Here is a 27,828-nt window from a genome sequence, read left to right as displayed (position 1 = left end):
AGATTTTGTGAAAGATACCATTAAGAGGCTGTACCGTTTTCGATACCAAATTAAGCAGCTTCTTTTAGATTTGCATTATTCTTTGGCATGATAATAACTTTATGTTGTGTTAAACATATCACTTCTGAAAAAAAGGAAGGCTAAACGAAGCCTTGAAAACTGACTTCTGCCATTGGTGACTCTACAACGTAGTGTGTACTGTTTCACAAGGCTCAATTAGAATGTAGGAAGAACAAGGATCAAACCCAAGAGGCATAAAGGAATTGTCCTTAACAACTGTAGTACTTAAAGTAGGCAGTAGATGGCAACGTACACCAACCACTGTATATGATATCATAACAGATATGATCATAGTGATCGATCCCTTTTATAATACAAAGAAAATCGATATTCCAGAATATGACAGAGAGCAGAGGCTTTATTTACAGGCATACAAAATAAAAAAAATATTCTGATATACAAATGAACACATGTCCAGCACGATCTAAAACATTTTATAGTGTAATAAGTTTCAGTAATAAAATATCAATGTCCAGTATACAATTCATAGATTATGATCAGTTCTCCCCTGAAATGGAATATTCTCCTCCCGGTGAGTTGTCGCATTAAGCAGTTATTCGGTTTACAGTCTTGTATCTGGGGCTCTCTGCAAGACAATTAGATTTATATTTAGAAGAATATTATTCACATCTGTTCAAATTCCTCCTGATTGTTCCCATCCACAGACGCTTGAAGAGGTAAATGTCCCCTGTAAGCAGAGGAATCTGGAAATGATAGATTTAAAATTAATCTTACCAACTGCACCCAAATGGCCTGCATTGAAAACTGGGAGAAGGAGTGGCTCAGTGAATAAGGACACACGCTGGCACAGAGATCCCAGTTTAACTGCCAATGTCCGCATGTGACTTTTGAGGAGCAGTTTTTCGTCTCCCTGTGTCCCATGTTCCAAAACTAGATTGTAAGCTTCCCTGGACAGGGAAACAGTGTCTGACAAAATCTGGGTAAACATTGCACGTACCAGATCATAAATTAAGTTTAACACCATAATTTCCAGATTGCTTAGCTTAGAGGGAAGCAATGGATACACATACACAAATAACAGGTATAAAACTACATTATGTGGAAATATATGGCAAGAACCCCCATAATACAATGCTATGCTTCCCGAATGTCCCGGTTTAGGCGGGACTGTTCCGATTTGAAGGGACTCTCACGGTGAAGGCAGACATTTTTGATTCAATTTTCATGAGGAAAATAATAACCTATCCATTCTCTAGGAACTAATGACAAATAACCTGCATTGTCGTGAATTTGTACCACAGCGATGTCACGGGTTCCTAGTGCACAGTTTCCAACCCTTGAATATACTCTTTACTGACAAATTTATAAAAAATTATTGATGGCCAACATATTTTTTATGCTCACAGGCTGTTTCTGTAATACTAAAATGTAGGAAACAGTGAAAATATACACAGGTTTACTGATGGTTGGCAACCAGGCTAGTTAATTGACTAATACTGAATCCTTTCATGCCCCTCTTCCTCTGCCTCGCCCTTCACTGGCTCCTCTTCCCCTACAGAATAATTTTCAAACTCCTCACCCTCACCTACAAGCCCCTCTCCCACTCCTCTGCCCAGTACATCTCCAACCTCCTCTCCATTCACACTCCATCCTGTCGCCTGCGATCGGCCAATGACCGTTGCCTCTCCTCCACTCTGATCACCTCATCCCCCTCCAGAATCCAAGATCTCTCCTAGGCTGCCCCCGTCCACTGGACGACCTCCCTCGCTCTATCTGTCTGTCCCCTCATCTGTGCACCTTCAAACGGGCACTTAGAACTCATCTGTTCCTCAAAGCCTACCAACCTTCCACCTAACCTTCTCTCCATGCTTCCATGCTTGATCTCCTCACCTCTCTCATCTCCTGCCTGTTACACGCTCCTCTTGCACTAGATCCCCTCTTCTGACTGTGTCAGTTGTCTGTTTGTCCTCCCCCTTAGAATGTAAGCTCTTCTGAGCAGGGCCCTCTTCCCTTCTGTCTTTCTACCTATTCTTCTCCACCATCTTCACTGTACTATCAATGCTTGGCGTTTTTGAGTCTTGGTATTATTTGTTTATTGTTCTGTATTGTTTTATGCTGTATGGTCTGTTTGCATTCTGTAGAGCGCTGCAGAAATCTTGTGGCGCCTTATAAATAAATTATAATAATAATAATAATACTGGTTCAGCCCATAAAATGGCTGCTTCCACAGGTTTAAATACAGGGCATATTATAAACTACAACCTAGAAAGAAAAGAAAACCCCTCAGCCACTCACCTGGACATCCTGAACGTAGATGTGGTCATGGTCCATGGTCAGATAGGTAACTGCGTCGCGGATGGAGGGGAAGACTTGACACTTGGTGATCGTTTCATTGAATAAATTGCCTTCCTCTAGCCCTGTAATCACTCTTGCTGTTGGAATAAATATGGTTCATAATACTTCATTGTAGCATCACGTACATACATTAAGGTGTATTAGTCGCCTACAGACAGTAAAAGCAGCTATTTTGTGTGCTTGCCCAATGTTCAGCAGTATACGGCCTATGAACTAGTGATAAAATGGACACACAGAACAAAATGGCCGCCTTCCTTGTCTGTAGGCAGGTAAATACTGCTGGTCATCTGCAAAGTTGTGTAACATTCATTGAAATGCAACATAAACTTTTATACAAACATGTTTTATCCAGACAGCATGAACAGACAGACTATTATTTTCCACAGACCTTCTGCCGGCCCCGACTAGGGGAATCATGTTTTGGCAAAAAGACCTAACAAAATGATTGTTCTTATAAAGGCCAAGCCATTATATGATGAATGTGGAACAGTTCTGTGGTGAAACTTTGTGCATTGGAAACCCTGTTACATTTGCAGTTGATGTTTCTGTGACAAATACATTTTGTGGAATTAGGAAAATAATTTCCCGGATATATTTACCATTGCAACCAACCAGGTACACATCCACTTCAATTTCAGCGAAGTTCTTGAATATCTGTAAGGAAAAAAGTTTGAACAAAAAAATAAATAATTATAGTTGTTGTCGTTTAAATATCGGCCAAGTATCTGACAAGGCGGTACGACTGTAACTAAGAATCTTTATTCCCCATATTTAGTTTACAAGAGACTTTGACCCTCCTTAGCGTTCCTTCATAGCTGGCCACGCCCATTTTGACTTGAACACGCCCCAATATAAATTGGCCACGCTCCTTTCAGAGTTGAGGGGGGGGCTATGTCTTGAGTGAGCCATTTTAAATGTTGAGAGGTATGGGTTTGTGGTAGTAACTGGTGTAGGAAATGCAAATATGAATTTTGCTGCAATTTCAATAAATACTGTCATAATTAACAAACTTACTTTTCCTAACGTTTTTACGCAGACAGTATCTACAAAATTCACAGAGGAAAAGTCCAATATTAAGGAGTGGAAATTTGGTTTCTCCAGCCCAAGTGATTGAAGCGTGTTTTTTCCACTCGTATCTTCACTTGTGGCATGGCCTGGTACAATGATGATGGTCCCTTCTGTCGTATCCTGCTCCTTGTTCTGTGATAATAGGAAAGACAAAAAAATGCGACATTAGTTTCAGAGTGTTACTAAGGATCTACATTATCGGACTACAAGTCCCAGCAGGATTGGCACTGCAAGCCGAGACATGTAGTAGTTCAACAACAGCCGAAGAACGACAGGATGGCTGACTGCTAGTGATCTATAGAATGAAATATATTATTCCTAAAAAGGATTTTAGTTTGAACCATTACATTGTAAATTTAGTTTTGTTATAGGGAAAATTTATGTTACCTTTTCTGTTTCGTAGTCAAGTTTTCCAAGTTCAAGATGATCAAAGGCAATGTTATCATGTACTGTGATCTGTGAGGGCAAAGACAAAAAGCCCAATATTAATAAGACAGCTTAAATGGCAATGGCAGGAGGACAATTGCTCCCAGGCAACTGCTGGGTTTCTGAACCCTGAAAATGGGTGTGGCTTTAGGTTAGTGTTGGACCCGACAGTCCCTGTATGTAGCAGCTACAGTACCATTGACTATTCAATGGGCTTTATTTACATTATTCATCAGTATTCTTCAGTTTTCAGTATAATCTTATATCTAGGTGGATACTTGGCCCCAACCCCACCATTATCACACCCCAATCTGCACATCCACACCCTTATCTGAAAACCACACCCAGCTTTACTAGGGGTAAAAAAAAGCTATGATCCAGGCTGAATAATGGTAGCAAGACTAACATTATCCAATAGGTTTTGGATAACGTCCAACAACTACACAATATTCACATATTCTACACCAGAGGAAGAGATGGGAAGGAAAGTTATAGATGCTGATTATGGTCCCATTGAGTCCTAGGCAACATATTGGTTTGGGGACCTCCTTTCCCGTCCCTTCCCCTCCATTTGTTAAAAAGAAACAAACAATAGGGGTTAGAGTAATCTCTAACTTAGCCCTAGGTTGACTAACGGGCGATCTGGCCCTGTCTGTATCAGGTTTATATATATATATAGGGTGATGGCTCCATATATAGCTGTTTTTTTCATATGTCAGATATCAGGGACAAATATATTGGGTAAGAAAGAGCCTAATTCTAACTTCAAAGTCTGTGATCTTGCCGTGACTGCGTGGCCACAAAATGGCCGCAATGATAATGATTTGGTGGAGTCGTTATCCGGCACGTTGGAAATTATGGTAGGAAGATAAACGCTATCGAACTATGTGTATGGGTATCCTAGAACAGCACTAATATGGCTCAATGTATTGTGGAATTTGTCATTTATAGCCAAAGTGAATAGGAATCATGTCACTTGTGCCAAGGGATCGCCCAGTGTGTTTATGCTTTAAAAGATTTTCAGAGAGTGAGGTCAATTGAGAGTATATAACTTTATCAATGATTAACAAGTATATAGCTCTGTCTTAATTTACTAAATGTATAGTTCAGTGATGGCTAACCTGTGACACTCCAGGTGTTAGGAAACTACAAGTCTCAGCATGCTCTGCCAGCTATCAGCTAGTTATCTACTGGCAAAGCATGCTGGGGCTTGTAGTTTCCTAACACCTGGAGTGTCACAGGTTAGCCATCACTAGTATAGTTGGTTTCTCCATTGGGTCAATACCCAGACTCGCCTCTTTGGTGGGTTCATTATATCTCTGGGCTTTCTTCATAACCTTCTCCTCTTTTTTCTTAAGTTTTTTTATGGCTTTTCTCTTCTTCTCAATAAGTCTTTCAACATCAATGCCGCACTGTGATAGACGGAGATATGAACAGAAAAACGCCCCATCTGATTATAACGTTTCTCATTAATTTTCTTAGCTGCAGAAAAACCATGACTCTGTCATTTCAAAAATAACTTTAAATATACCCGTCTCCTACACCACGTGGTGGCAGCCATTTTATGGGCTGAACCAATATTCATCAGAAGGCAGCCTCTTACTTCACTAGGAACTAGGTACATTATACCTCATGCCAGTACTGAATTTATAGGCTGCATATTCACAAATGTTGGTACAGTCCACAAAATGGCGGCCTCCAGATGTCGGGTACACATTCAAGGTGGAATTTACACAAAAAATAAAAAAATAAAAAAAGATTTTATTAGGTCACAAAATGGCTGCCAATATCGTTTCCATTTTGTAAACATTGTTCTCAATGACCATACACAGCAACGTTATGTTCTCGCTCATCGCATCAAGGATTGGGGGAATCATGGTAAGAGAGTTTATGTGGGAGCCAAAAGTGTCCTCTTATTTCACTTTGTTTAATTAAATAATTTCCAGGGACATTTTCCACTCAGGAAGTGGCCATGTCACACTCAATATTATATGAGACAATCATGGCCAACCTGATGCACTTCAGTGGCCGCCTAAGTGGTCCTGTAACATTCAAAAGGCCACACTTTATTCTTAATCTCAGTAATAAGTTACAATAATACATTTAGGGGTAGATTCGAAAAAGGAACAGTGGAGGTGTTGCCCGTAGCAACCAATCAGATTCTAGCTATCATTTATCTGTTACATTCTAGAACAAGATAGTTAGAATCTGATTGGTTGCCATAGGCAACACCTACACTTCCTTTTTTTAGAAGGTTCAATAAATCTGCTCCTAAATCAAAGAGAAACACTGGTCTGTAATTACTTTTTAATTTTAATACTCTATTATAATAAGCATCAACTTAGAAGTTATGAAACTGCAGGAACAGCAATAAACACTGGGAACTCCATTCTATCGGCAAAATAAAAGGAATAGTACTATGCAGTTCTTCAATAATAAAACAGGGACATGTACACTTTTACTGACACATTTGCAAAATCTTTTTTATTCTTATTTAGGGAGCGTAACTTCCCTCATCCTGGACATAAATCACACCTCAGTTTTACCTTCTGGTAGAGAGCTTCCATGTACTGCTCTGCGTTGGCATAGAAGATGGTGGACGAAGAGTGGAAGATTTTTATCCCGGGTACCTCTTTGGCCTGTAACAAACATAAATACATAATGGCAGCAAAGAGTAGCACTGAACAACATTGGGGTTCAAAGGGGATTTCACAGTTATATTTTAAACAAATTTGGCACAACATTTTTCCCCTCCCCTCGTTGTCACAATATAACACCCGCAGACTAAATGCTCGTCTGTCTGCACCTTTTATTGGCTTTCCTGGGAGTTTGTGTGATAAACAGCCACATATATTTTTTTATATTTTTTATATTATTATATTTTATATTTCTGTTACCTGTTGACATCTCGATACGTCTTTGTAAACACCCATGTCATAAACTTGGCCAAGGATGGAGTAATTGGATCTGAAATGACAACAAAGTCACCTGTTTATTCATTGTACATATTGATAGTGAGTGTGATAGACAGTAGTGAGTACTGTGTACCAGCTCACTTAGGGTAGTGCCTAGGACCTGGAATTTTTAGGCAGCACTGTTAAACGTTAAAGCAAAAGAATCCTCCTCGTTCCACATTTGGGCGTATATTTTAGCATATTTTGTGACTGAATTTGGCCTGAAATGTTCGCACTACACAGCAGAACGAATTGACTGTCGTCATCATGGACTATAAACACAGCAAAATGTAAAATGCAAAATTTATTAATCAAGTGCAAGAATGGCGCCGTTCGGAACAGCACAATTCAAAGACTGTTGTAGGAACTGCGCACCCTTTACCGCCACAAAAAGCGATTTGTGTTTCGAAAATGTTTTTTTTATATATACCGCTCTTTTTAAATGGAGAGGGCCTGACTCTGTGATTTTATCAGCAATATACCCACATGTATTAAATATATGTTTTAATACTTTTTATTTTTTTGATACAATAGTGAGGGTTACACTAGATATAGTCATGTGACGATACTACGGGCTACTCACAGCTGGGTCCTGAAGATGATGGTCAATAAGGAAAAGAAGACAGAGACAGCCAGACCCATGTCCATGTTTAACAGAATTGTTGCAACAAAAGTCACCATCCAGATCACCTGTTATAGAAAAAAATGCATTTAACTAAATAGACTTACACAACACAGAAAACTCACTGGGTATACACACTACAGGAAATATCTCCCGATGAGATATTGTTAACGGTTTCAGGGGTGCATGCAGGGGGGGTTTCTGGTTCTCCAGAAACCCCTCCCCTCCGCGAACGGGCACGGTAATTTGTCCTAGAAATGTATTTATAACTGATCTGTCTATGCTCAGGTGACACAATTTGCACAATTTGGCAATCGGCCACGGTACAGCAACCGCGGCGCCGTCACAGAAGCGGTGCTGTATTGTACTACAATACTGCACTGCCGCGGACGCTTCTTTGACAGCGCCGCGGCTTCTGTACAGTACAGCATCGCCAAAATGGAGCTGCTGCGCGGCCGCATGCGCAGCAGCTCTCTCTCTGTCTCTATTTTTTTTGGGGGGGGAGGAAGGGTTTTACCAAAGACTGAGAAAACAAAAGTCCCGATCAGCAGCTGATTCCTGTGTACACAGTAAGCACGTTTTACAAGATTTACCGTCGGATCTGTGCTCTTCATCTGTCATAACCATCGGCTGAAAAGATGGGGACTCTGTAACTCCATAGAGATCTATAGACACTGCCGGTCCTGAGTGCACACACACTGCAGGATTGGAGCGACATCGTTCCATCGTTGAACAACATTTTTTGTTTGGTTTAAAAATCAAACCAAACAATATGATGAGCTTTGGAACGATGATCGTTCAGCATTGAAGCGTACACACTAATGCGATATCGGGCCGAACGGTCATTTATCATGTGATTGGCCTTAGAACATTAATGGGCCAATCTGGGCTGCCAATCTTTTGTTAACATTAATTACCTCAGCCTCAGACAGGCTCCCAAATGAGACTCCAGCAACTGCATGGTCCAAGTTCGGGCCCCATCGTGGTAGGGCCAATAATCAACAAAAGTCTTCTACTTAGCCAAAAGTTACGTCTAAATCCCCTGTTCTTACCAGATCAGTTTTGTTGGTTTTCCACAGGACTCTAACTTCTGAGAATTGCTTAAACATCCCCTTTAGGTTGACTACGATGATTGCAGCCAAAATGGCCTAAAAAAAAGAAAGAATATAATTTAGCATTTTTATTTGCCGCCAACAAATTAGTTGAGTTATTGTCACTAAATTAAACTAAGAACAAATCTACAATTAGTGGAAACGTTTGCTGCACTGAATATGATAAAGTCTACGTAGCCGATTCATACTCAGAAACTGAAGGATATAGCCCGATACGGGGTAATCGTGGTCTGTGGCTCATCTGCATAATTATGTAATTATTACAATTACCGACATGAAACAGTATCACTGTTTTCAACTTCCTTTTTATATTCTTGCCCATTAATACACCGTTACATTGTATTTACCTTTGGTAAATCTTGGAAGAGCTCTCCAGCCCGGAGGATGATGACAAAGATTACAAACGACGCTATGGCGCTGGCTACCTACATAGATGAATTATAGGAAAGGTGGAAAAATAAGACGTCATCCATATAACCACTTAATCAATCAGCGCTATGAAAACTGGTAAACAGGGAACTGTGTAAAAAACAAACCGATAGCAACATTGGATTCTAACAGTGCTTTACCTAGATCAATGTATAAATAGAAAGAGGATGTCCGATTGGTTGCTATGGGTTACAGAACTTTCAGGGGGGAAATCAATTGCGAAGTATCTCGCGACCATTCCGAAGACACTTTGTGGCGGATATTTTTACAGAAACATCCGCATTTTTCCTCGAGTCCCATAGTAACGGAACATCGCGGCTATTTGAATCTGTCCCTTAAACTTTTTAATATGTTCTCCGATAAAAACCTTCAAGTCATTTTTTTTTTTAACAAAAGAGGAACTGTTTTATTTTAGCTTTTATCTCTGCGATATTTACTTTAGAACATAATTAGATGACGTACCTGGCTGTTTCCTCCAGTGCTTTCTTGGACCAGAGACCTAGAGACAGAGGCGCTAATGGCAAAGCATTGGAAGAAGCTGCCCACTAAATTACTGAAGCCGATGGCTATCAGCTCCTGGAAGAGAAGAAAGTGATATCACACAGGCTAACAGAGGTCTGAGAAGCAATATCATCATCAATTTATATAGCGCCAGCAAATTCCGTAGCATAATAAAACAGTATTGGGTATTACAGACAGAGAGGTAAGAGGGCCCTGCTCGTAAGCTTACAATCTATGGGACAATGGAAGTTTGATACACAAGGTAGGGATCTCTAGGAATCCACCCCTAGAAATGTTTTACAGACTTTGGAACCCAAAAGCAGCACAAGTCGGTTTAATTGTAGAACAAAGTTTAGTTTAAAAACAACAAGAAGCGATGGGATCATATAACTGGGTAATACCTGGCTGCTGTCCACTTTGTAGCCGTGCTTGGAGGCAAAAACTTTTCCCAAAGAAATGGTTATGCCGTATCCCACCACCGCAATAGCGAAAGCATTTCCCACGAGCTCTCCGAATAGGCTGAAGTCGGGTAGCGTTGGGACCTGTAAGCTGAACGGTTGAAGAAAGAAAACGTTGTTAACATTCACATGGGGGATATGAAATAAATAAAAACTGAGGGGAGTTCTATTTTGATCCCACCATAACCAAAAAACTCAATGACTCAGGAAACCTCTATAGAGGGTACTTGCCACGTGTTCCCACAACTCACCCAACGGGGATGTCCCCGACATTCTCAATACCAAACTTGTCGTACAGTCCAACGCCATATGATATTCCGGTGCAGACGATGACCTGAGGAAATCAAGAGATAGACAATAAGTTAGAGCTGAAGACCCCATTACCTGAGCATAGACGGATCAGTTATAAATACATTTCTACAACTAATCAGTCTCCTCATTATTCTCAATCCAGCCGGGTGTGATACATATGTTACAACAGTTACATGATCGACACCATAATATAGACAGGGTTGAAAAGTCGACAATAATATCATCGACAATTAATTTACTTGGTGATCAGGTCTATGTATATGACATTATTATTGAGTATGGGCAGCACGGTGGCTCAGTGGTTAGCACTTCTGTCTCACAGCACTGGGGTCATGAGTTCAATTCCCGACCATGGCCTTATCTTTGTGGAGTTTGTATCTTCTCCCCGTGTTTGCGTGGGTTTCCTCCGGGTGCTCCGGTTTCCTCCCACACTCCAAAAAAACATACTAGTAGGTTAATTGGCTGCTATCAAAATTGACCATAGTCTCTCTCTGTCTGTGTGTGTATGTTAGGGAATTTAGACTGTAAGCTCCAATGGGGCAGGGACTGATGTGAATGAGTTCTCTGTACAGCGCTGCGGAATCAGTGGCGCTATATAAATAGATGATGATGATGAGTAGCAGCAAAAATTGCCTTTATTTTCTGCTTTTGTAATTTATTAGATAACCCGTTTCTGGATAAGGGTTCCCGTACCTATATATGTTTATCTTTCCAGCAACAATTATTTGCAATTCGTCCTATCATCTATAGGGAAATTTTAATATAAAAAAAAAAAATTGTGTTACATTCCATTTACAAACTAACAAAATAGTATTTTTAGATTTGAAGAAAAATAAATTGTGGAACACCGCAGACTGCTGACGGTAACTACAGGACATTTTTGCAAACTCAAATGAACTAAAACTATTGCAAAGCCTCAGAATATTAAGTTTGCATTGCTTATGGAGTATCATAGGAGAAAACATCTAATAGAGAATCAATATTTGCTCAAAAGCTGCCATTATTGACTTTCCAATGCACGGGTCCATCCGTATTTAGCCGGAGCTCAGCTTGCGCTGTATATCTGAAAAAAATGTGCTAAATCTCTATATAACAATAATATAATTTTTACTCTTTATGTTAATTTCGGTGAAAATGTTTTTAAAAGGCGAACATGGAATATGCATTGTTTAAAGAACACCGTTATATTTACCATGATCAGCTCTATGGGAATCGGGATTATGAGTCTGGAAACAAACTTCTCATTTAAATATTTCATGAGCAACAGGACCACGATGGCCACCAGGCTGGTGACGAATGTGCCGATGTTTGTCTGTGTGATTCTTGAGAAGAGTTTCACTATGGTCTAAAGACAGAGAGAGGCAGCATTATGGAGAGAATATCAATGGAATTATACTAAATATTAGGAACAGTTGTTGTCAATTTTAAAACCCAGCATTCTTACACGTCAAACTCACTAAAAGTATTTTATTATATAATGATCTATTAATATAAAACTTTAAGATCTTCTCCTTAAATCATTTCAGCTTTCTCCTGCTATGCTGCTTGTTCAAACCTTATCTATGTCTTGATTAAGTCATAAGAGTAAAGCTGGGTACACACTGCAGAAAACTACTGCAGATGCAATTTCTGCGATGATTTTACCAACGACTGAAAGTCCCGATGATCATGCTGATTCATGTGTACACACCTACACCATTTACCTTCAGATCTGTGATCTTCATCTGCTGATAGGATCATGACTTTGTACACTGTACAGATATCTGCCTACACTGTTGGCCGTGAGTGCGTACACACTGCCACATTTGTCCGACATCGTTCCATCATTGATCGTGATTTTTAGCAAGTTTATAAAACCAAAGCAAACAATACGATGGGCTCCGGTGCGATAAAACATGATTGTGGGAGCGTACACACTAATGCAATATCTGACCAAACGGCCGTGAGTCATGTGGTCTGTACAATAGTTGGATAAAAAATCTGTAGTGTGTTCCCAGCTTAAGAAGATATCAGGACAGTCTGTAGAATGGGTCACCTCATACATTTTAAGGTGTTTATTATATCAGAATTTATATCATAAAGATAAAAGCGATACAATGGCTTGCATGCTACTCTGTACTGCTATAAAGTCATTAATCACACCCTACGTAACTTACATATATTAATGACAGAGGCTGGGTCTTCTGGCTCAGTCTAATGCCAAAGAGGTATTTCAGCTGCGACACCAATACGTGGACAGCGGATGCCGTAGTGTACCCACTCACCAACGGGTCGGAGAGATACGTGACCACAAAACCAAACTGAATCAGACAGAGAGCGATCTACGAATACAACAGATAATAGAGTCAGTGGGGACCAACGCTCATTTTTTATAACCTCTGTTCGGAAATAAACAAAATACATATTCTTAGGCCGTTTAGTCAAATCACCAATATCAATTCAAGTCAACATTTTGGCATGACTTGCAGACCGCTGTCCATCAGCAATCCTCAATAACTTTACAGATCTTGACTAGTTTTATACAGGGTTGTCGGATACATTCTACATGTGTAAAGTTGGTAGAAATCTATTGAAAGTGCTGGGATCTTTTTAAGCAACCTTTCCCAGACCAACAATAAAAGATGGGGGGTCTATCAGCATGTGTGGGCAAGATATACAATGCACAATAACACACAGATCAACTCTTTTCATAGCATGGTAGTGCTGAGCTGTAACCCCTAGCAGGGGCAAACGCAGGATTTGCAGAGGGGGTTTCCACAACACGCCGCCAGTGCATGGGAGCGTGACCAGCATACATGGAGGCGTCGCTATAAGTTTAGAGAGTGCTTGGCTGCTCTCCAACTCTCCCTTATCCCCATAATATACATGGGCAATGCTGCGTGCACTACTGTTAGCTGCATGCAGCTCTCTCTTTTCGAGCAGAGCCGTGTGAAGCGGGGGCAGGGTCCAGCCACCTCAATTATACAGAGCCCCAGGCTTGGAGGGGTTTTACAGGCACCAGGAACCCCCCCCCCCTCGGTTTGCCTATGCCTAGCAACCAATCGGATATCACCTTTTACCAATCTATTATACTAAGTCTAATAAGGAGATAATATGCTACTTGGTTGTGATTGGTTGCAGTATTTGTTCTACTTGCATAATTGCATTAAATAAGCCATATAGTCTGAGTATAACAATGTCGTAAGGTAGCCAAGATTAGTTGTATGCCTTAGACAAATGTTAGAATTAGAGCTTGTGCTACATAAACACTCGGGATGGAGATAGAACAGTATTGTCACGGGCACTAGGAGTCTTTACCCAAGGATCACCAGGTGGTAGGCTTACCAGAGCAGTATAGGTGGTAATATGGTACTCTGGTAGCAGGGTGATCACGGAACAGTAAATAGCAGATGATGAGATGCTCAGGAAAGTCTATGACTAGCAACACTGGTAATATGGAGGTGATAGTACACGAGGAACTGTATGGACAAGGACACGTGAAGGTAGTCAGTGGTCTGCGGTAGCAAGTTGTACCACTGCTATAGTGAGGAGGAATGTCCAACAGAAACGAGGAGGTGATGAGAGTCAGCGGTCTGCGGATAGCAAGTTGTACCGCTGTCTGAGTGAAGGAATGGAATCCAGGTGGAGGTATCCGGGGAGTCAGTGGTCTGCGATAGCAAGTTGTACCACTGCTATGTGAGAGGATACTGGAACAGGTGAAACTGAAAACAGGGATCAGTGGTCTGCTACTAGCAAGTTGTACCACTGAATATATATGTGAGGAGGTGCACGGGGAGAGACTGCAACACAGGGTAAACACGGCACCTTAACACGAGCCACAGTAATATGCACAATATAGATATATGAATGACTGAACAGCACTGCAAATATGGAAAGTCTCTTGAAGTAGTCCGGAACAAGATAGTACAGTCAATGATGGCAACAGACTCAGCGGATAGCAGACTCCAGAGGAGAACCAACACAGTCCAGCAAGATATGCAATACACCAGCACAGTCAATGAGAAGTATGCATACCGTGGTTCAGAAGCAGGCAGTCAGACAGGAGTGCAGCGATACCTGAGCGGCAGGAGGCCGGCAGGATGAGAAGTCCCTGGATGGATGAAGCAGAGGTCTAGTAGGTGCAGCGCACAGGTAAGTAAACCAACAGGGACACGAATCCACAGGAATCGGTAGAACACGGAACTGGACTCTTGGCGGACCCAGGAGGATGGTGATGATCTAGCAGCAGGATAGCAGATGAGACACGAATCCAATGCTGACAGGCGGGTAGAGACCAGCGGGACACAAGAAGGTGTGGAGAGCGGATCAGCAACAGATGGATGATTAGCGCTGGCAGCAGGAGCAGGACTCTGCGGACACACGGAGGTAACCAGTAGCAACCAGCAGGTGCAAATAGCGATGGAACACGGGTGAGCAGAGTAGACCAGGAGCTGTTGATCACGGGAGTAGCAAATGGCAATAATAGCAGCAGTCTCGAGGAAACACGGGAGAGCTGAGATGAAGACTGCAGCGCACAGAGGTAGCGGATAGGAATCAGCTCACAGTCACGATGTGGAAACACAGACGAGTTGCAAGCTGGGGTCTGTAGTGCACGGAGGCAGCGGGTAGGACTCAGCTAACAGTCACGATGTTGGAACACAGACGAGTTGTACGCTGGAGACTGTAGTGCACAGAGGCAGCGGATAGGAATCAGCTCACAGTCTTGATGATGAACAGGTGAGTAGATGTGGAGAGTGGCTGAAGTGCACGGAGGCAGCGGATAGGAATCAGCAAACAGTCACAATGATATGAGAAAGAGTTGAAGTGGTTTAGAAGACTGTAGTGCACGGAGGCAGCGGATAGGAATCAGCTAACAGTCACGATGATACACTTGATAGTAGAAGTGGTTTAGAAGACTGTAGTGCACGGAGGCAGCGGATAGGAATCAGCTAACAGTCACGATGATACACTTGATAGTAGAAGTGGTTTGGAAACCACAGCGGTAGAAGTGGTTTGGAAACCACAGGAATCAGCAGCGCTGAATAAACGAGGAAACACCTTCAGAGACTCATGGGGAATGAGACTCCAAGATCAGGCAACGTGGTGTTGACCACAGGTGCTTAATATAGGGAGTGTTGCCTGATCTGCCAATTAAGTTAAAGGGACATACACTGAAGGGTAGAAAAGGGCTGTGCATGCGCAGACCCTCAGGATGGAGGACGGCCACGGTTCCTAAATGTCCGGGAAGAGGCACTCACGGTCCGGTGAGTGACAGTACCCCCCCTTTTAAAGGTGGGCACAGAACGCCTGGAACCGGGCTTGTCCGGATTTTTGAAATAAAACTTCTTCAAAAGGGCAGGAGCATTAAGATCTTCAGCTTTGATCCAAGAGCGCTCCTCAGGACCAAAGCCCTTCCAATGAACGAGGAAACGGATGACTCCTCGCGAAATTTTTGCATCCAATACCTCAGTAATCTCGAAATCCTCCTCCTGATGAACTTGAACTGGCTGCGGAGCTGATGGAGGAGTTGAGAAACGGTTGATGATAAGAGGTTTGAGTAAAGACACATGGAAGGCATTGGAAATCCGAAGATTCTTAGGAAGAAGAAGTTTAACACATACTGGATTGATTACTTGAATGATCCTATATGGACCAATAAAACGAGGGGCGAATTTCATAGATGGGACCTTCAAACGAATATTTTTGGTAGATAACCAGACACGATCTCCAATTTTTAGTGGTGGAATAGCCCGCCTCTTCTTATCTGCAAAAGACTTATATTTGTTAGATGTCTTCTTTAAACAGGTTTTGACCTGAGACCAGATATTTTTGAAGGTCTGACAAACAGTCACCACAGCAGGAACTTGGGTGGGCGGGAGGGCAGGAAATTCCGGAAAAGACGGATGGTGACCGTAGACCACAAAAAATGGAGTTTTGGATGACGACTCATGGTACATGTTGTTATGGGCGAATTCAGCCCAAGGAAGCAATTCTACCCAGTTGTCTTGATTGGCTGAAGAGAACATCCTTATAAAAGTCTCAAGATCTTGATTGACTCGTTCAGTTTGTCCGTTAGATTGCGGATGGTAAGAAGATGAGAGTGCTAATCGTATGCCCAAGGTTTTACAAAGGGCTCGCCAGAATCTGGAAACGAATTGTACTCCTCTATCAGACACAATCTCCGACGGACATCCATGGATACGGAAGATCTCTTTAATGAAATGTTCAGCCAGAATAGACGAGGAAGGCAAACCGGACAGAGGGACGAAATGAGCCATCTTCGAAAATCTGTCCACCACCACCCAAATAGTATTATGATTCTTACTAGGTGGTAAATCAGTAACGAAATCCATACTAATATGGGTCCACGGTTTGGACGGAATGGGTAGTGGTCGCAGCAACCCTGCTGGAGTTCTGCGGGAGGATTTGAACTGGGAACATAACTCACAGGAAGCAATGAACTCTTTGACGTCTCTCCTCATTGAAGGCCACCAGTAACTTCGAGAGAGAATCTCAAAGGTCTTGTGTTCACCGGCGTGTCCAGAAAAACGGGAGGCATGGAACCACGAAAGGATTTTCCTCCTTAGAGTAGGAGGCACGAGGGTCTTCCCAAATGGTAGCATTTTGGTGGAAGAAGCAGCCAGTGAGATACATTTGGGGTCTAGAATAGTATGGCTGGAAACCTCTTCTTCATCAGAGGACGTCACAAAAGCTCTAGATAGAGCGTCAGCTTTTTTGTTCTTGGCAGCTGGTTTGAAGGTTATAATTAATTCAAAACGGGAAAAGAAAAGAGACCATCTTGCTTGACGAGGGTTCAAGCATTGGGCAGACTGGAGATATGACAAGTTCTTATGATCCGTGAAGATCGTCACCGGATGGCGAGCTCCTTCCAATAAGTATCTCCATTCCTCCAATGCAGCTTTGATAGCCAGTAACTCCTTGTCCCCGATAGTATAATTCTTCTCTGCGGGCAGAAGACCCCGAGAATAGAAGGCACAAGGATGGAATTTTTGCTGTTCCGAGCGTTGGGAGAGAATGGCTCCCAAGCCCACATTAGAGGCATCTACTTCTAGGAAGAAGGGAAGTGTCACGTCAGGCTGTCGAAGAATTGGAGCCGAGGAGAAGGACTCTTTGAGAATTTGAAAGGCTTGGAAAGCCTCAGATGACCATTGCTTAGGATTAGCCCCTTTCCGAGTCAGGGCCACAATAGGGGATGCAATGGAAGAGAAGTCTTGAATGAAGTGTCTATAGTAATTGGCAAAACCTAAAAAACGCTGGATAGCACGAAGAGTAGTTGGCTGGGGCCAATGTAGTACAGCATTCACCTTGTCTGGTTCCATCTTCAGGCCAACTCCGGAAACTATATACCCCAAGAATGGAATCTGGGGCAATTCGAATGAACATTTTTCTAATTTACAGAACAATGAGTTTTTCCGTAGCCTGGAGAGGACTTCTGCCACATGTTGGTGATGAGAAGGCAGGTCCTGTGAAAAGATCAATATGTCGTCCAGGTAGACGACGACACATACATATAATAAGTCCCGAAAGATCTCATTGATGAAGCCTTGGAAAACAGCGGGAGCATTACACAGCCCGAAAGGCATTACCAGATATTCGTAATGCCCGTCTCTGGTGTTGAACGCTGTCTTCCATTCGTCACCGGAACGAATTCTAATTAAATTGTAGGCACCACGAAGATCCAACTTAGTGAAGATACGGGCTCCCTTGATGCGATCGAATAACTCAGTGATCAGCGGAATGGGATACCGATTCTTGATAGTAATGGCATTGAGTCCACGAAAATCTATGCAAGGGCGTAATGATCCATCCTTCTTTTTGACGAAGAAGAACCCAGCTCCAGCGGGAGAGGTGGAAGGTCGAATAAACCCATGCTGGAGGTTCTCCTGTATGTACTCAGATGTGGCTTGAGTCTCAGGTAACGAGAGTGGATAGACCCGGCCCCTGGGAGGAGTCTTGCCAGGTAGAAGGTCGATCGGACAATCCCAAGAACGATGAGGAGGAAGACGTTCAGACTGAGCTTTATCAAACACATCAGAAAATGAAGCATACTGAGGAGGGAGTCCCGGTGAGGAAGATGAGATGGAAGATTGCTGTACTTTGAGAGGAATAACTTGGGAAAGGCACCGATGATAACATTCAGACCCCCAAGACGTAACTTGAGGAGTGCGCCAGTCAATCTGGGGAGAGTGACACTGAAGCCATGGAAGGCCTAAGACAATCGGACTTGTCGTAACTGGAAGGATTAAAAACGATATTTCTTCATGGTGCAGGGCACCAATCTGAAGAGTTACTGGAGACGTACTCTGGGTGATGAGACCGTTGATGAGACGTGATCCATCTATAGCCGTCACAGTAATGGGTGTTCTTAACGTAATTACTGGTAGAGACCATTGATGCACTAATGATTTGGAAATAAAATTTCCTGCTGCTCTGGAATCAATCAATGCCTGTGACTCAAAGGTTTTGGTAGCAAAGGAAATCGTAACATCAAAAGCGCAGACTTTAGATTTCATAGAAGATGGAGAGGACTCCAGGGACCCTAACTTTACCTCTCCAGAACTAGTTAGGGCCTGGCATTTCCCGATCTCTTAGGGCAAGAGCTGAGCATATGAGTGGAATCAGCACAATAGATACAGAGTCTATTCTTTACTCTTCGTTTCCTCTCCTCTGAAGATAATTTGGAACGTCCTATCTCCATGGGAATCACAGTGGGTGAAACTGGACGAAATTGAGGGTTTGAACGAAGAGGTGCTTTAGCAGAAGTTGTTTTCTCAGCCTCTCTTTCACGAAATCTCATATCAACACGATGGCAAAGAGAGATCAGATCTTCAAGTGACGAAGGAAGCTCCTGGGTAGTCAGTGCATCTTTAATTTTATCGGAGAGCCCCTGCCAGAAGGCGGCAACTAGGGCTTCAGTATTCCACTGAAGTTCAGAGGCTAAGATCCTAAATTGAATGACGTACTGGCCTACTGTATGAGATCCTTGTCGCAAACGGAGGATGCTGGAAGCAGCGGAGGTCACACGACCTGGTTCATCGAACACACTTCGGAATGTAGAAATGAATTTGGCACTATCTTGCAATATTGGGTCGTTTCTTTCCCACAGAGGGGAGGCCCAAGCCAGGGCTTGTCCAGAAAACAAAGAGATAAGATAGGCCACTCTGGAACGATGGGTAGAAAAATTTTGAGGTTGGAGCTCAAAATGGACTGAACATTGGTTAAGGAAACCCCTACAAGTTTTGGGGTCCCCATCGTACTTTGACGGAGTAGGCAGGTGAAGCGTGGAAGCTGTAGACACCTGGGATGGCACTGGGGAAACGGAGGAAAGCACAGGAGCCTCAGTAGTGGCTGTCACAGTCTGTCCAGATGTTCCTTGGGAGGTTAATGATTGAAAACACTGAAGTAACAGCTGTTGGCGGGCATCCTGTTGCTCCACACGGCTGACCAGATGTTGCAGCATCTCTTTAGCGGTAGGTTCCATATCTGGGTCTGTCATGGCCTGATCTTACTGTCACGGGCACTAGGAGTCTTTACCCAGGGATCACCAGGTGGTAAGCTTACCAGAGCAACGTAGGTGGTAATAGGGTACTCTGGTAGCAGGGTGATCACGGAACAGTAAATAGCAGATGATGAGATGCTCAGGAAAGTCTATGACTAGCAACACTGGTAATATGGAGGTGGTAGTACACGAGGAACTGTATGGACAAGGACACGTGAAGGTAGTCAGTGGTCTGCGATAGCAAGTTGTACCACTGCTATAGTGAGGAGGAATGTCCAACAGAAACGAGGAGGTGATGAGAGTCAGCGGTCTGCGGATAGCAAGTTGTACCGCTGTCTGAGTGAAGGAATGGAATCCAAGTGGAGGTATCCGGGGAGTCAGTGGTCTGCGGTAGCAAGTTGTACCACTGCTATGTGAGAGGATACTGGAACAGGTGAAACTGAAAACAGGGATCAGTGGTCTGCTACTAGCAAGTTGTACCACTGAATATATATGTGAGGAGGTGCACGGGGAGAGACTGCAACACAGGGTAAACACGGCACCTTAACACGAGCCACAGTAATATGCACAATATAGATATATGAATGACTGAACAGCACTGCAAATATGGAAAGTCTCTTGAAGTAATCCGGAACAAGATAGTACAGTCAATGATGGCAACAGACTCAGCGGATAGCAGACTCCAGAGGAGAACCAACACAGTCCAGCAAGATATGCAATACACCAGCACAGTCAATGAGAAGTATGCATACCGTGGTTCAGAAGCAGGCAGTCAGACAGGAGTGCAGCGATACCTGAGCGGCAGGAGGCCGGCAGGATGAGAAGTCCCTGGATGGATGAAGCAGAGGTCTAGTAGGTGCAGCGCACAGGTAAGTAAACCAACAGGGACACGAATCCACAGGAATCGGTAGAACACGGAACTGGACTCTTGGCGGACCCAGGAGGATGGTGATGATCTAGCAGCAGGATAGCAGATGAGACACGAATCCAATGCTGACAGGCGGGTAGAGACCAGCGGGACACAGGAAGGTGTGGAGAGCGGATCAGCAACAGATGGATGATTAGCGCTGGCAGCAGGAGCAGGACTCTGCGGACACACGGAGGTAACCAGTAGCAACCAGCAGGTGCAAATAGCGATGGAACACGGGTGAGCAGAGTAGACCAGGAGCTGTTGATCACGGGAGTAGCAAATGGCAATAATAGCAGCAGTCTCGAGGAAACACGGGAGAGCTGAGATGAAGACTGCAGCGCACAGAGGTAGCGGATAGGAATCAGCTCACAGTCACGATGTGGAAACACAGACGAGTTGCAAGCTGGGGTCTGTAGTGCACGGAGGCAGCGGGTAGGACTCAGCTAACAGTCACGATGTTGGAACACAGACGAGTTGTACGCTGGAGACTGTAGTGCACAGAGGCAGCGGATAGGAATCAGCTAACAGTCACGATGAGGAAACACAGACGAGTTGCAAGCTGGAGACTGTAGTGCACGGAGGCAGCGGATAGGAATCAGCTCACAGTCTTGATGATGAACAGGTGAGTAGATGTGGAGAGTGGCTGAAGTGCACGGAGGCAGCGGATAGGAATCAGCAAACAGTCACAATGATATGAGAAAGAGTTGAAGTAGTTTAGAAGACTGTAGTGCACGGAGGCAGCGGATAGGAATCAGCTAACAGTCACGATGATACACTTGATAGTAGAAGTGGTTTAGAAGACTGTAGTGCACGGAGGCAGCGGATAGGAATCAGCTAACAGTCACGATGATACACTTGATAGTAGAAGTGGTTTGGAAACCACAGCGGTAGAAGTGGTTTGGAAACCACAGGAATCAGCAGCGCTGAATAAACAAGGAAACACCTTCAGAGACTCATGGGGAATGAGACTCCAAGATCAGGCAACGTGGTGTTGACCACAGGTGCTTAATATAGGGAGTGTTGCCTGATCTGCCAATTAAGTTAAAGGGACATACACTGAAGGGTAGAAAAGGGCTGCGCATGCGCAGACCCTCAGGATGGAGGACGGCCACGGTTCCTAAATGTCCGGGAAGAGGCACTCACGGTCCGGTGAGTGACAAGTATGTTGTTAGCATTACTGTATGGTAAAGGCTGGGTTTTTACACTGGGGTACAATTTTTAGTTTTCATTTTTATTTCTTACCTGATAAACCTTCAGATCAGAGTTTTATGACGTGGGGAAGTGGAGTGACTGATCAGAGTCGCCCCCAACGTCTAATCTTTCAAGCACTTTCTCAAAACTCGCCTCTTCGCGCTTTGCCTACCCTGCCCCATGCTAAAACAACTCCTTCTTCGCATTACACTCGTTTTCCACCACCTCCCTTGTCTCAGCTTGTTTTATCGCCCCTCTAGAATGTAACCTCTCATGAGCAGGGTCCTCTCTTACTCCTGTCTCCTGTCCTCGCCGCCTTCTCCTCTTGTAAAGACTTAGGGCCTGATTCATTAACAAACTTAAATTAAGAAGTTTCTTATTTAAGTCTCCTTGACAAAACCATGTTACAATGCAAGGGGTGAAAATTAGTTTTCTGGTTTGCACATAAGTTAAATACTGACTGTTTTTTCATGTAGCACACAAATATCAACTTTACATTTCAGTGTACAAATAAGCTATCAAGTATTTGTGTGCCCTGTTTTATCTACAATGTACCTGATGGAAACTAGATACAAAACTATAATGGAAACCTATACAAACCGATTTAAACTAGGAGATACACCATTATAAGCAAATAATTTGTACAAAGCGGCAGCTTACCTGAAACAGCCCTGTGAGGAATGCCAACGCCGTGGCCAGCTGCACTCTCATCTGGTCCCTGGCGTCCGTGTCTATAAAGGTCACGTTGTCTCCCCGAATGAAGTTCTCATTGGGCGCCAGAGATTCCGTCACGCTGCCAATCATGACACACACCACGGCGAATGTTCCTGAGCCACACAGCAAAGTGGGGTGAATTAAAAATATAAAATGCTGCAAGAGTGATATCTACATTCCTGGTCAACAAATAATGACTACAGTGTCATTGTTGTCTGTATAGAGTACACAGATTGCATACATATTGAAAGTTCGGGGGCTGGGTAGAGAGCAAAGTGTATGTGGGGGGTGCACAGCTGCAAATGTATCGAATATGCACTCAGGGCCTGACTCATCTTTGAATGCAACTTGGGTTTAAAAAACCCGCACGTAACTAGTACGCACATACCCTGTATTCAAATACAAGTGGATCTCAAGATACGTTTCCATTAGCATCTGGGTATAAGTGCGTTCTGGCTATACATTACTTGCCGTATACAGACAGATAAAACACACTGAATGCGAACGTGCATATGTGCAATATAAAGTCAGAATCATGCATGCAAAAAAATCTATAAAATTAAATTTACAACTCCTAATATTATAATCATTAAGAAAAATATGTATTTTTTTTATACATGAAATACACAAATCAGGATGTTGATGATGCATACTATACATAAAATGCATATTAATAGTTTCTCTTACTTGCAAACACATGTTCTAGCATGATTAAGCATAGTCATCACTATCCGTCGGCACTTACACCTGCCCTGTAAAAGTAATATGGCTCAAAAACATGTACCAGAGAGATGCCATGAACTTGAATCAGCTGCATGTGTGTACGCTTGCCCTCCGCATGCCCTAAGTGTACATTACCTACTTTAGTCCGACCCTTCCCTCCCCCTTCATGTTGTAGGCAGTCAGAAGTGTCATTTGTGTTCGGACATGAATTAAATGCAATTGCGTTCCCTGGCGTAACTCCTGTTCTGCACAGAGCTATTTCATGCAAGAAACGGACCTGTGTTTGAAGATTAATCTGGCCCTGAGTGTCTAAAAGAGTATCAACTAGAAGCACAGCCTTCAATCTAGGAGCAATTTCCTGTCAAACCACATTGTTCCAGCCATTGATACATAGCGCTTAGTGCTTACCTACAGATATATGTCTAGAGGTCCCGAGGAGGAAATATATAAACACAGGATAAAAGGAAGTGTAGAGTCCAAAGACTGGTGGAAGGCCAGCCAAAAGGGAATAGGCCAAACCTGAAATAAAGACAACAAGAGTAAAGTGTTATAAATGGTGATAGACCAAGTCCAGTATTTCAGCAAAATGCGTCGATCACCCTGATTTTTGCTAGATGTTTTTCACTGCCTTTGGAATTAAAAGCGTTCTGTTCAAAATGTAAATGTAAAATATATTCATGAAAATCAATCTGTATTATCCCTCCCAACACCACATATTGAGCAGAAATATTAACAATAAGTTAGGAGCAAAGATAAGAGTTATAACTTATCTTATACTAAACTTTTGATTGAACAAATTAATATTTACTATGTTAGTAGAAGGACATTTAATATTGTGGCTGGTCCCTGGGGAGAAGCCAGACATCAGGTAGGAGCACTAATTCCAGAGTCCACCCTGATAAGCCTAGGATGGTCTCTGGCCCCCTTCCCCACAAACTTGCACAAATGTGGATGCAGGGTAACCTATTCTTTTTCCAAGTAGGACCCCAACATTCCAGGATCGGGCGAAGCAGCAACTGATATTAAGACACCAGCAGCAGGTAGTCTACGCTGCAAAAACAGGTAGGAGAGAGTGGTCTAACAACGATCCTGATTCTGTCAGAGCAGTCCAAATTTTGGGGAACTCTTCCGCACAGTCAGGACTTTGTCTTTACTGTAGAGACAGTCAAGAGGTTTGTCCTGCTTCACGCTCTCTCCCAATCCTCCACCTCCACCTGCACATCACTACATAGCTGCAGCTTACTGTAGTGCTCCATGATGCGGCCCTCTGTGCAGTGTGCTGCTGACATCATCAGTGAGCAATCAACATAAGTCACTTCAAAACTGCATGTATATTTGTAAAATTATATTTCACACTTTGGTGTGGGTATTTACATAAATGGCATTACCTTGAGGCAGCTGGAGTATGCCAACACTAATACCAGAAATGGCGTCCCCCAGTATCCACTCCCTGGCAGGATACCTCGGCAGCCAGCGCAGGACAGGAACGTATTTCAGCAACAAGGATTTGGGAGTCTCTCGAGAACATCTTAAAACCAGAACACGCAATAACATTGATTCAATTAAAATTCTATTCACTCATATAAGGGATTACGTCACATTGGAGAAGTCTGCAGAACAAAATTACATTTCCCATTTAAAAGTGGTTATGTTTTGCTCTGTCTAATGTGTAAGAAAATATAAATTAGATACCCAGTAATCTAACAAAACGATACACAGCAGTAAAAGAAAGAAAGCATTTCTCTAAACAACTTTTTTCACTTCTGGGAACAGTTTCAAATAAATCTATATGTGGCATAAATAACCTTTTAATAATGGTTTGGTAAACACACTAAATACTGATTTTAAAACAGTATATATTCTGTATCTCAATTTTTGCAAATTAATTTATGTTGTGTTTAAAATATGCTTGGAAAATCCAAATTAAGAGTAATTTACCAACACACATATAGTTTTTATATAGTTTTAGATATGCAGAACAATTATTGAGGCAACCCCCCACTCGCACACACACGTGAATAAGTACAAATATGCAGTGATATTAGGCTTTATGCAGGACAATTGCTTGCCTTCAGTTGCTCCACGATCACAACAATTGCTTGACATGCAAATGCTCTTCCTGCCTGCATCTTAAGTCAAACTCTCAAAATAGCCCTAAGCTGCGGCATCCATCACCCATCCTCCCCAGACACATCATGTTGCAAGATTTATCAAGCAGTTTGGGAGATTCACCAACAATTCTTTATCTTTATTGCGTCAAACCCAATGAGAAAGACGATGGAGACTTTTGATATCCCATTACATGCCATCTTCTGGTTTTCTCCATTGGGTCATTGCTGCTGTACTTGGAGGTTTTCTGCATTGTGCTGCTCATTTTCTCACTTAAAATGTACCTATCGCCTTTACAGACCAGCCGATGTGGGAGAGGACTAGACTTTCCAATACAAACCTCTTGTAGTTGTTAATTAAATAGAATAAATTTACTTTACGTTTTACTGACCGTATCTGGCTCTTGCATCTTTTCCAAACGGATGGCTTTACGATCTTGGTTGTGGGAGCTATTCTGTCCAGATCGGCTTCACTCACCGCCTGGTGCTTTACCAAGGAACTTTCCTTGCAGCTCGGTGCTTCCTTGTCCTCCGCCATAGTCCAGCGTCTGCTGTCATGCGCAGGGGTAATAACGTGATCTCAGTTGCGTTTTCTATAGATCAACAACTGGAAAAGAAATGAACACTGGTTATTGTCTTGATATTTCACAAATTAGGAGTAGACGATAATAAAACCTTATTTAATATAGCTGAAATTTTATAAAAGCGGAGGTGAACTGTGATTTCGGAGAGATCCTCCTCAATAAAAGAAGCCTCCATAAGGTAAATAAAGGCTTGCGCTGCAGATTTTGGCGTTGGGGTCCATCCGCAGCCCCACGCCCAACATTTCCACTGCCAATATCGGTCAATGACTCCAGCTCTCACCCTCTACAAGAGGCTTAGCCAACCTGTTACACTACAAATACCAGCTTGCCCTGCCAGGTTCCGTTTGGCAGAACACACTGGGACTTGTAGTTCTACAACAGTCGGTAAACTACAGGTTGCTTAAACCTACTTTATACAAAAATACCAGTTATTACTTAATATTCACTTACCATCCACTGAATCTTTCCCATTCATACGAACAACATTGATCCGTTATTAGATGTTCTGGCCACAGCTGGATTAAATGAATACTGCTTTATTATGTCCTTCTATAGCACTTTTCTATGTCATGTAGAGTAGATATAAAGACTACATTTATAGTGCTGATTACTGGGCACACATAACATTGTCACATTTCCAAATCCAATAATATTAAGTCTTTGCCCATTATAGGTATTTGGGCAACTCCCCTAAAACTTACGAAACAGGTGAAACTATTTATCACCTTAACCTGTTCCCCTCATCTTCTCAGGTTGTTTGAGCGAGTGCTTTGAAGAGGTTACATTATATTTCTATCTGCCAATTAATTCGGTGACCTTGGTAATGCCAATTAAATGCCAGCTTGCGTTCTCCATGTGGTACCCACTGGTTTTCTGATACCACAGCCAAAAAAAAAATGTTCCATCAAAAGCCACCATTGTCTGTTGCATTTGGCTGACCTCTTTTTTTGGGGACATTATAAAAATTCTTTTGTACACATGTATCTCTGTGTGTAGACAACAAGTGGATCAAAATACAAATATTTTATACGACGATGACTATTGTCAAAGCAGAAATACACAAACATGACTTGGTATATTTTGTTCCAAAACCATTGACGTATTGTGCTGTTCTCTGTGTCATAGACGTTCTGTGCTTCACTTCTAGAACTGGACTGCAAAGCTGCATGAAGCTAAATGCTTTTCTTGTATAAATAGCTGTAGCAGTATATTTCTGAGTGAAATGACAGGATGACATGTAAATGTAGTGTATACGGGGCATAGACAATTTTCCATCCATTTTTTTTTTAATTAAATGCATCCATCGTTTCCATGCAGTGATCAATATTCGGGAGAATGCAGCCATCAGTTCATAGATACACAGAATTTGACAGCAGATAAGAACCACTTGGCCCATCTAGTCTGCCCAATATTTAACCTATCATAACCTCAAACCCTATTTGATCCTTTATTCTTTGTAATTATATCCTTGTGTCTATCCCAATCATGTTTAAATTGCATTAATGTATTAGCCTCTACCACCTCTGATGGGAGGATATTCCACTTATCCACTACCCTTTCTGTGAAGTAGTTTTTCCTCACATTTCCTCTGAACCTACTTCCCCCCAGTGTCAGTACATGTCCCTGTGTTCTAATACTTCTCTTCCTTTGTAGAATGTTTCCCTCCTGTACCTTGTTATAACCCTTGATATATATGAAAGTTTCTATCATGTCCCCCGTTCCCTTCTCTGCTCCAAACTATACATATTAAGATCGTTTAGTCTTTCCGGGTAAGTTTTGTGCTGTAGGCCATGGACCATTTTAGTCTAGTTCACTATGAACCAGTGATAAACAGAGTTCTC

At 42.6% G+C, this 27,828-nt stretch overlaps 1 protein-coding gene across 1 annotated transcript; it reads right to left on the bottom strand.

Moving 5' to 3' along the window:
* Positions 1–398: 398 nt before the first annotated feature.
* Positions 399–26,566, bottom strand: LOC142099759 (solute carrier family 26 member 6-like). Its single transcript, XM_075183603.1, has 21 exons — positions 26,438–26,566; positions 25,796–26,010; positions 24,684–24,823; positions 23,704–23,814; positions 22,519–22,685; positions 12,415–12,579; positions 11,451–11,603; positions 10,198–10,280; positions 9,890–10,037; positions 9,450–9,563; positions 8,906–8,983; positions 8,499–8,594; positions 7,408–7,514; positions 6,768–6,837; positions 6,417–6,509; positions 5,166–5,282; positions 3,832–3,900; positions 3,391–3,576; positions 2,976–3,030; positions 2,317–2,453; positions 399–646 (listed from the first exon to the last, which is right to left on the bottom strand). The coding sequence occupies exons 2-21, from the start codon at positions 25,939–25,941 to the stop codon at positions 623–625; spliced, it is 2,259 nt and encodes a 752-aa protein (XP_075039704.1). The 5' UTR covers positions 25,942–26,010; positions 26,438–26,566; the 3' UTR covers positions 399–622.
* Between the last annotated feature and the right edge of the window lie 1,262 nt (positions 26,567–27,828).

Source organism: Mixophyes fleayi, chromosome 8 (assembly GCF_038048845.1).
Source record: "Mixophyes fleayi isolate aMixFle1 chromosome 8, aMixFle1.hap1, whole genome shotgun sequence".
NCBI classification, from domain to species: domain Eukaryota; kingdom Metazoa; phylum Chordata; class Amphibia; order Anura; family Limnodynastidae; genus Mixophyes; species Mixophyes fleayi.
This window is presented reverse-complemented; position numbering and strand designations above follow the sequence as displayed.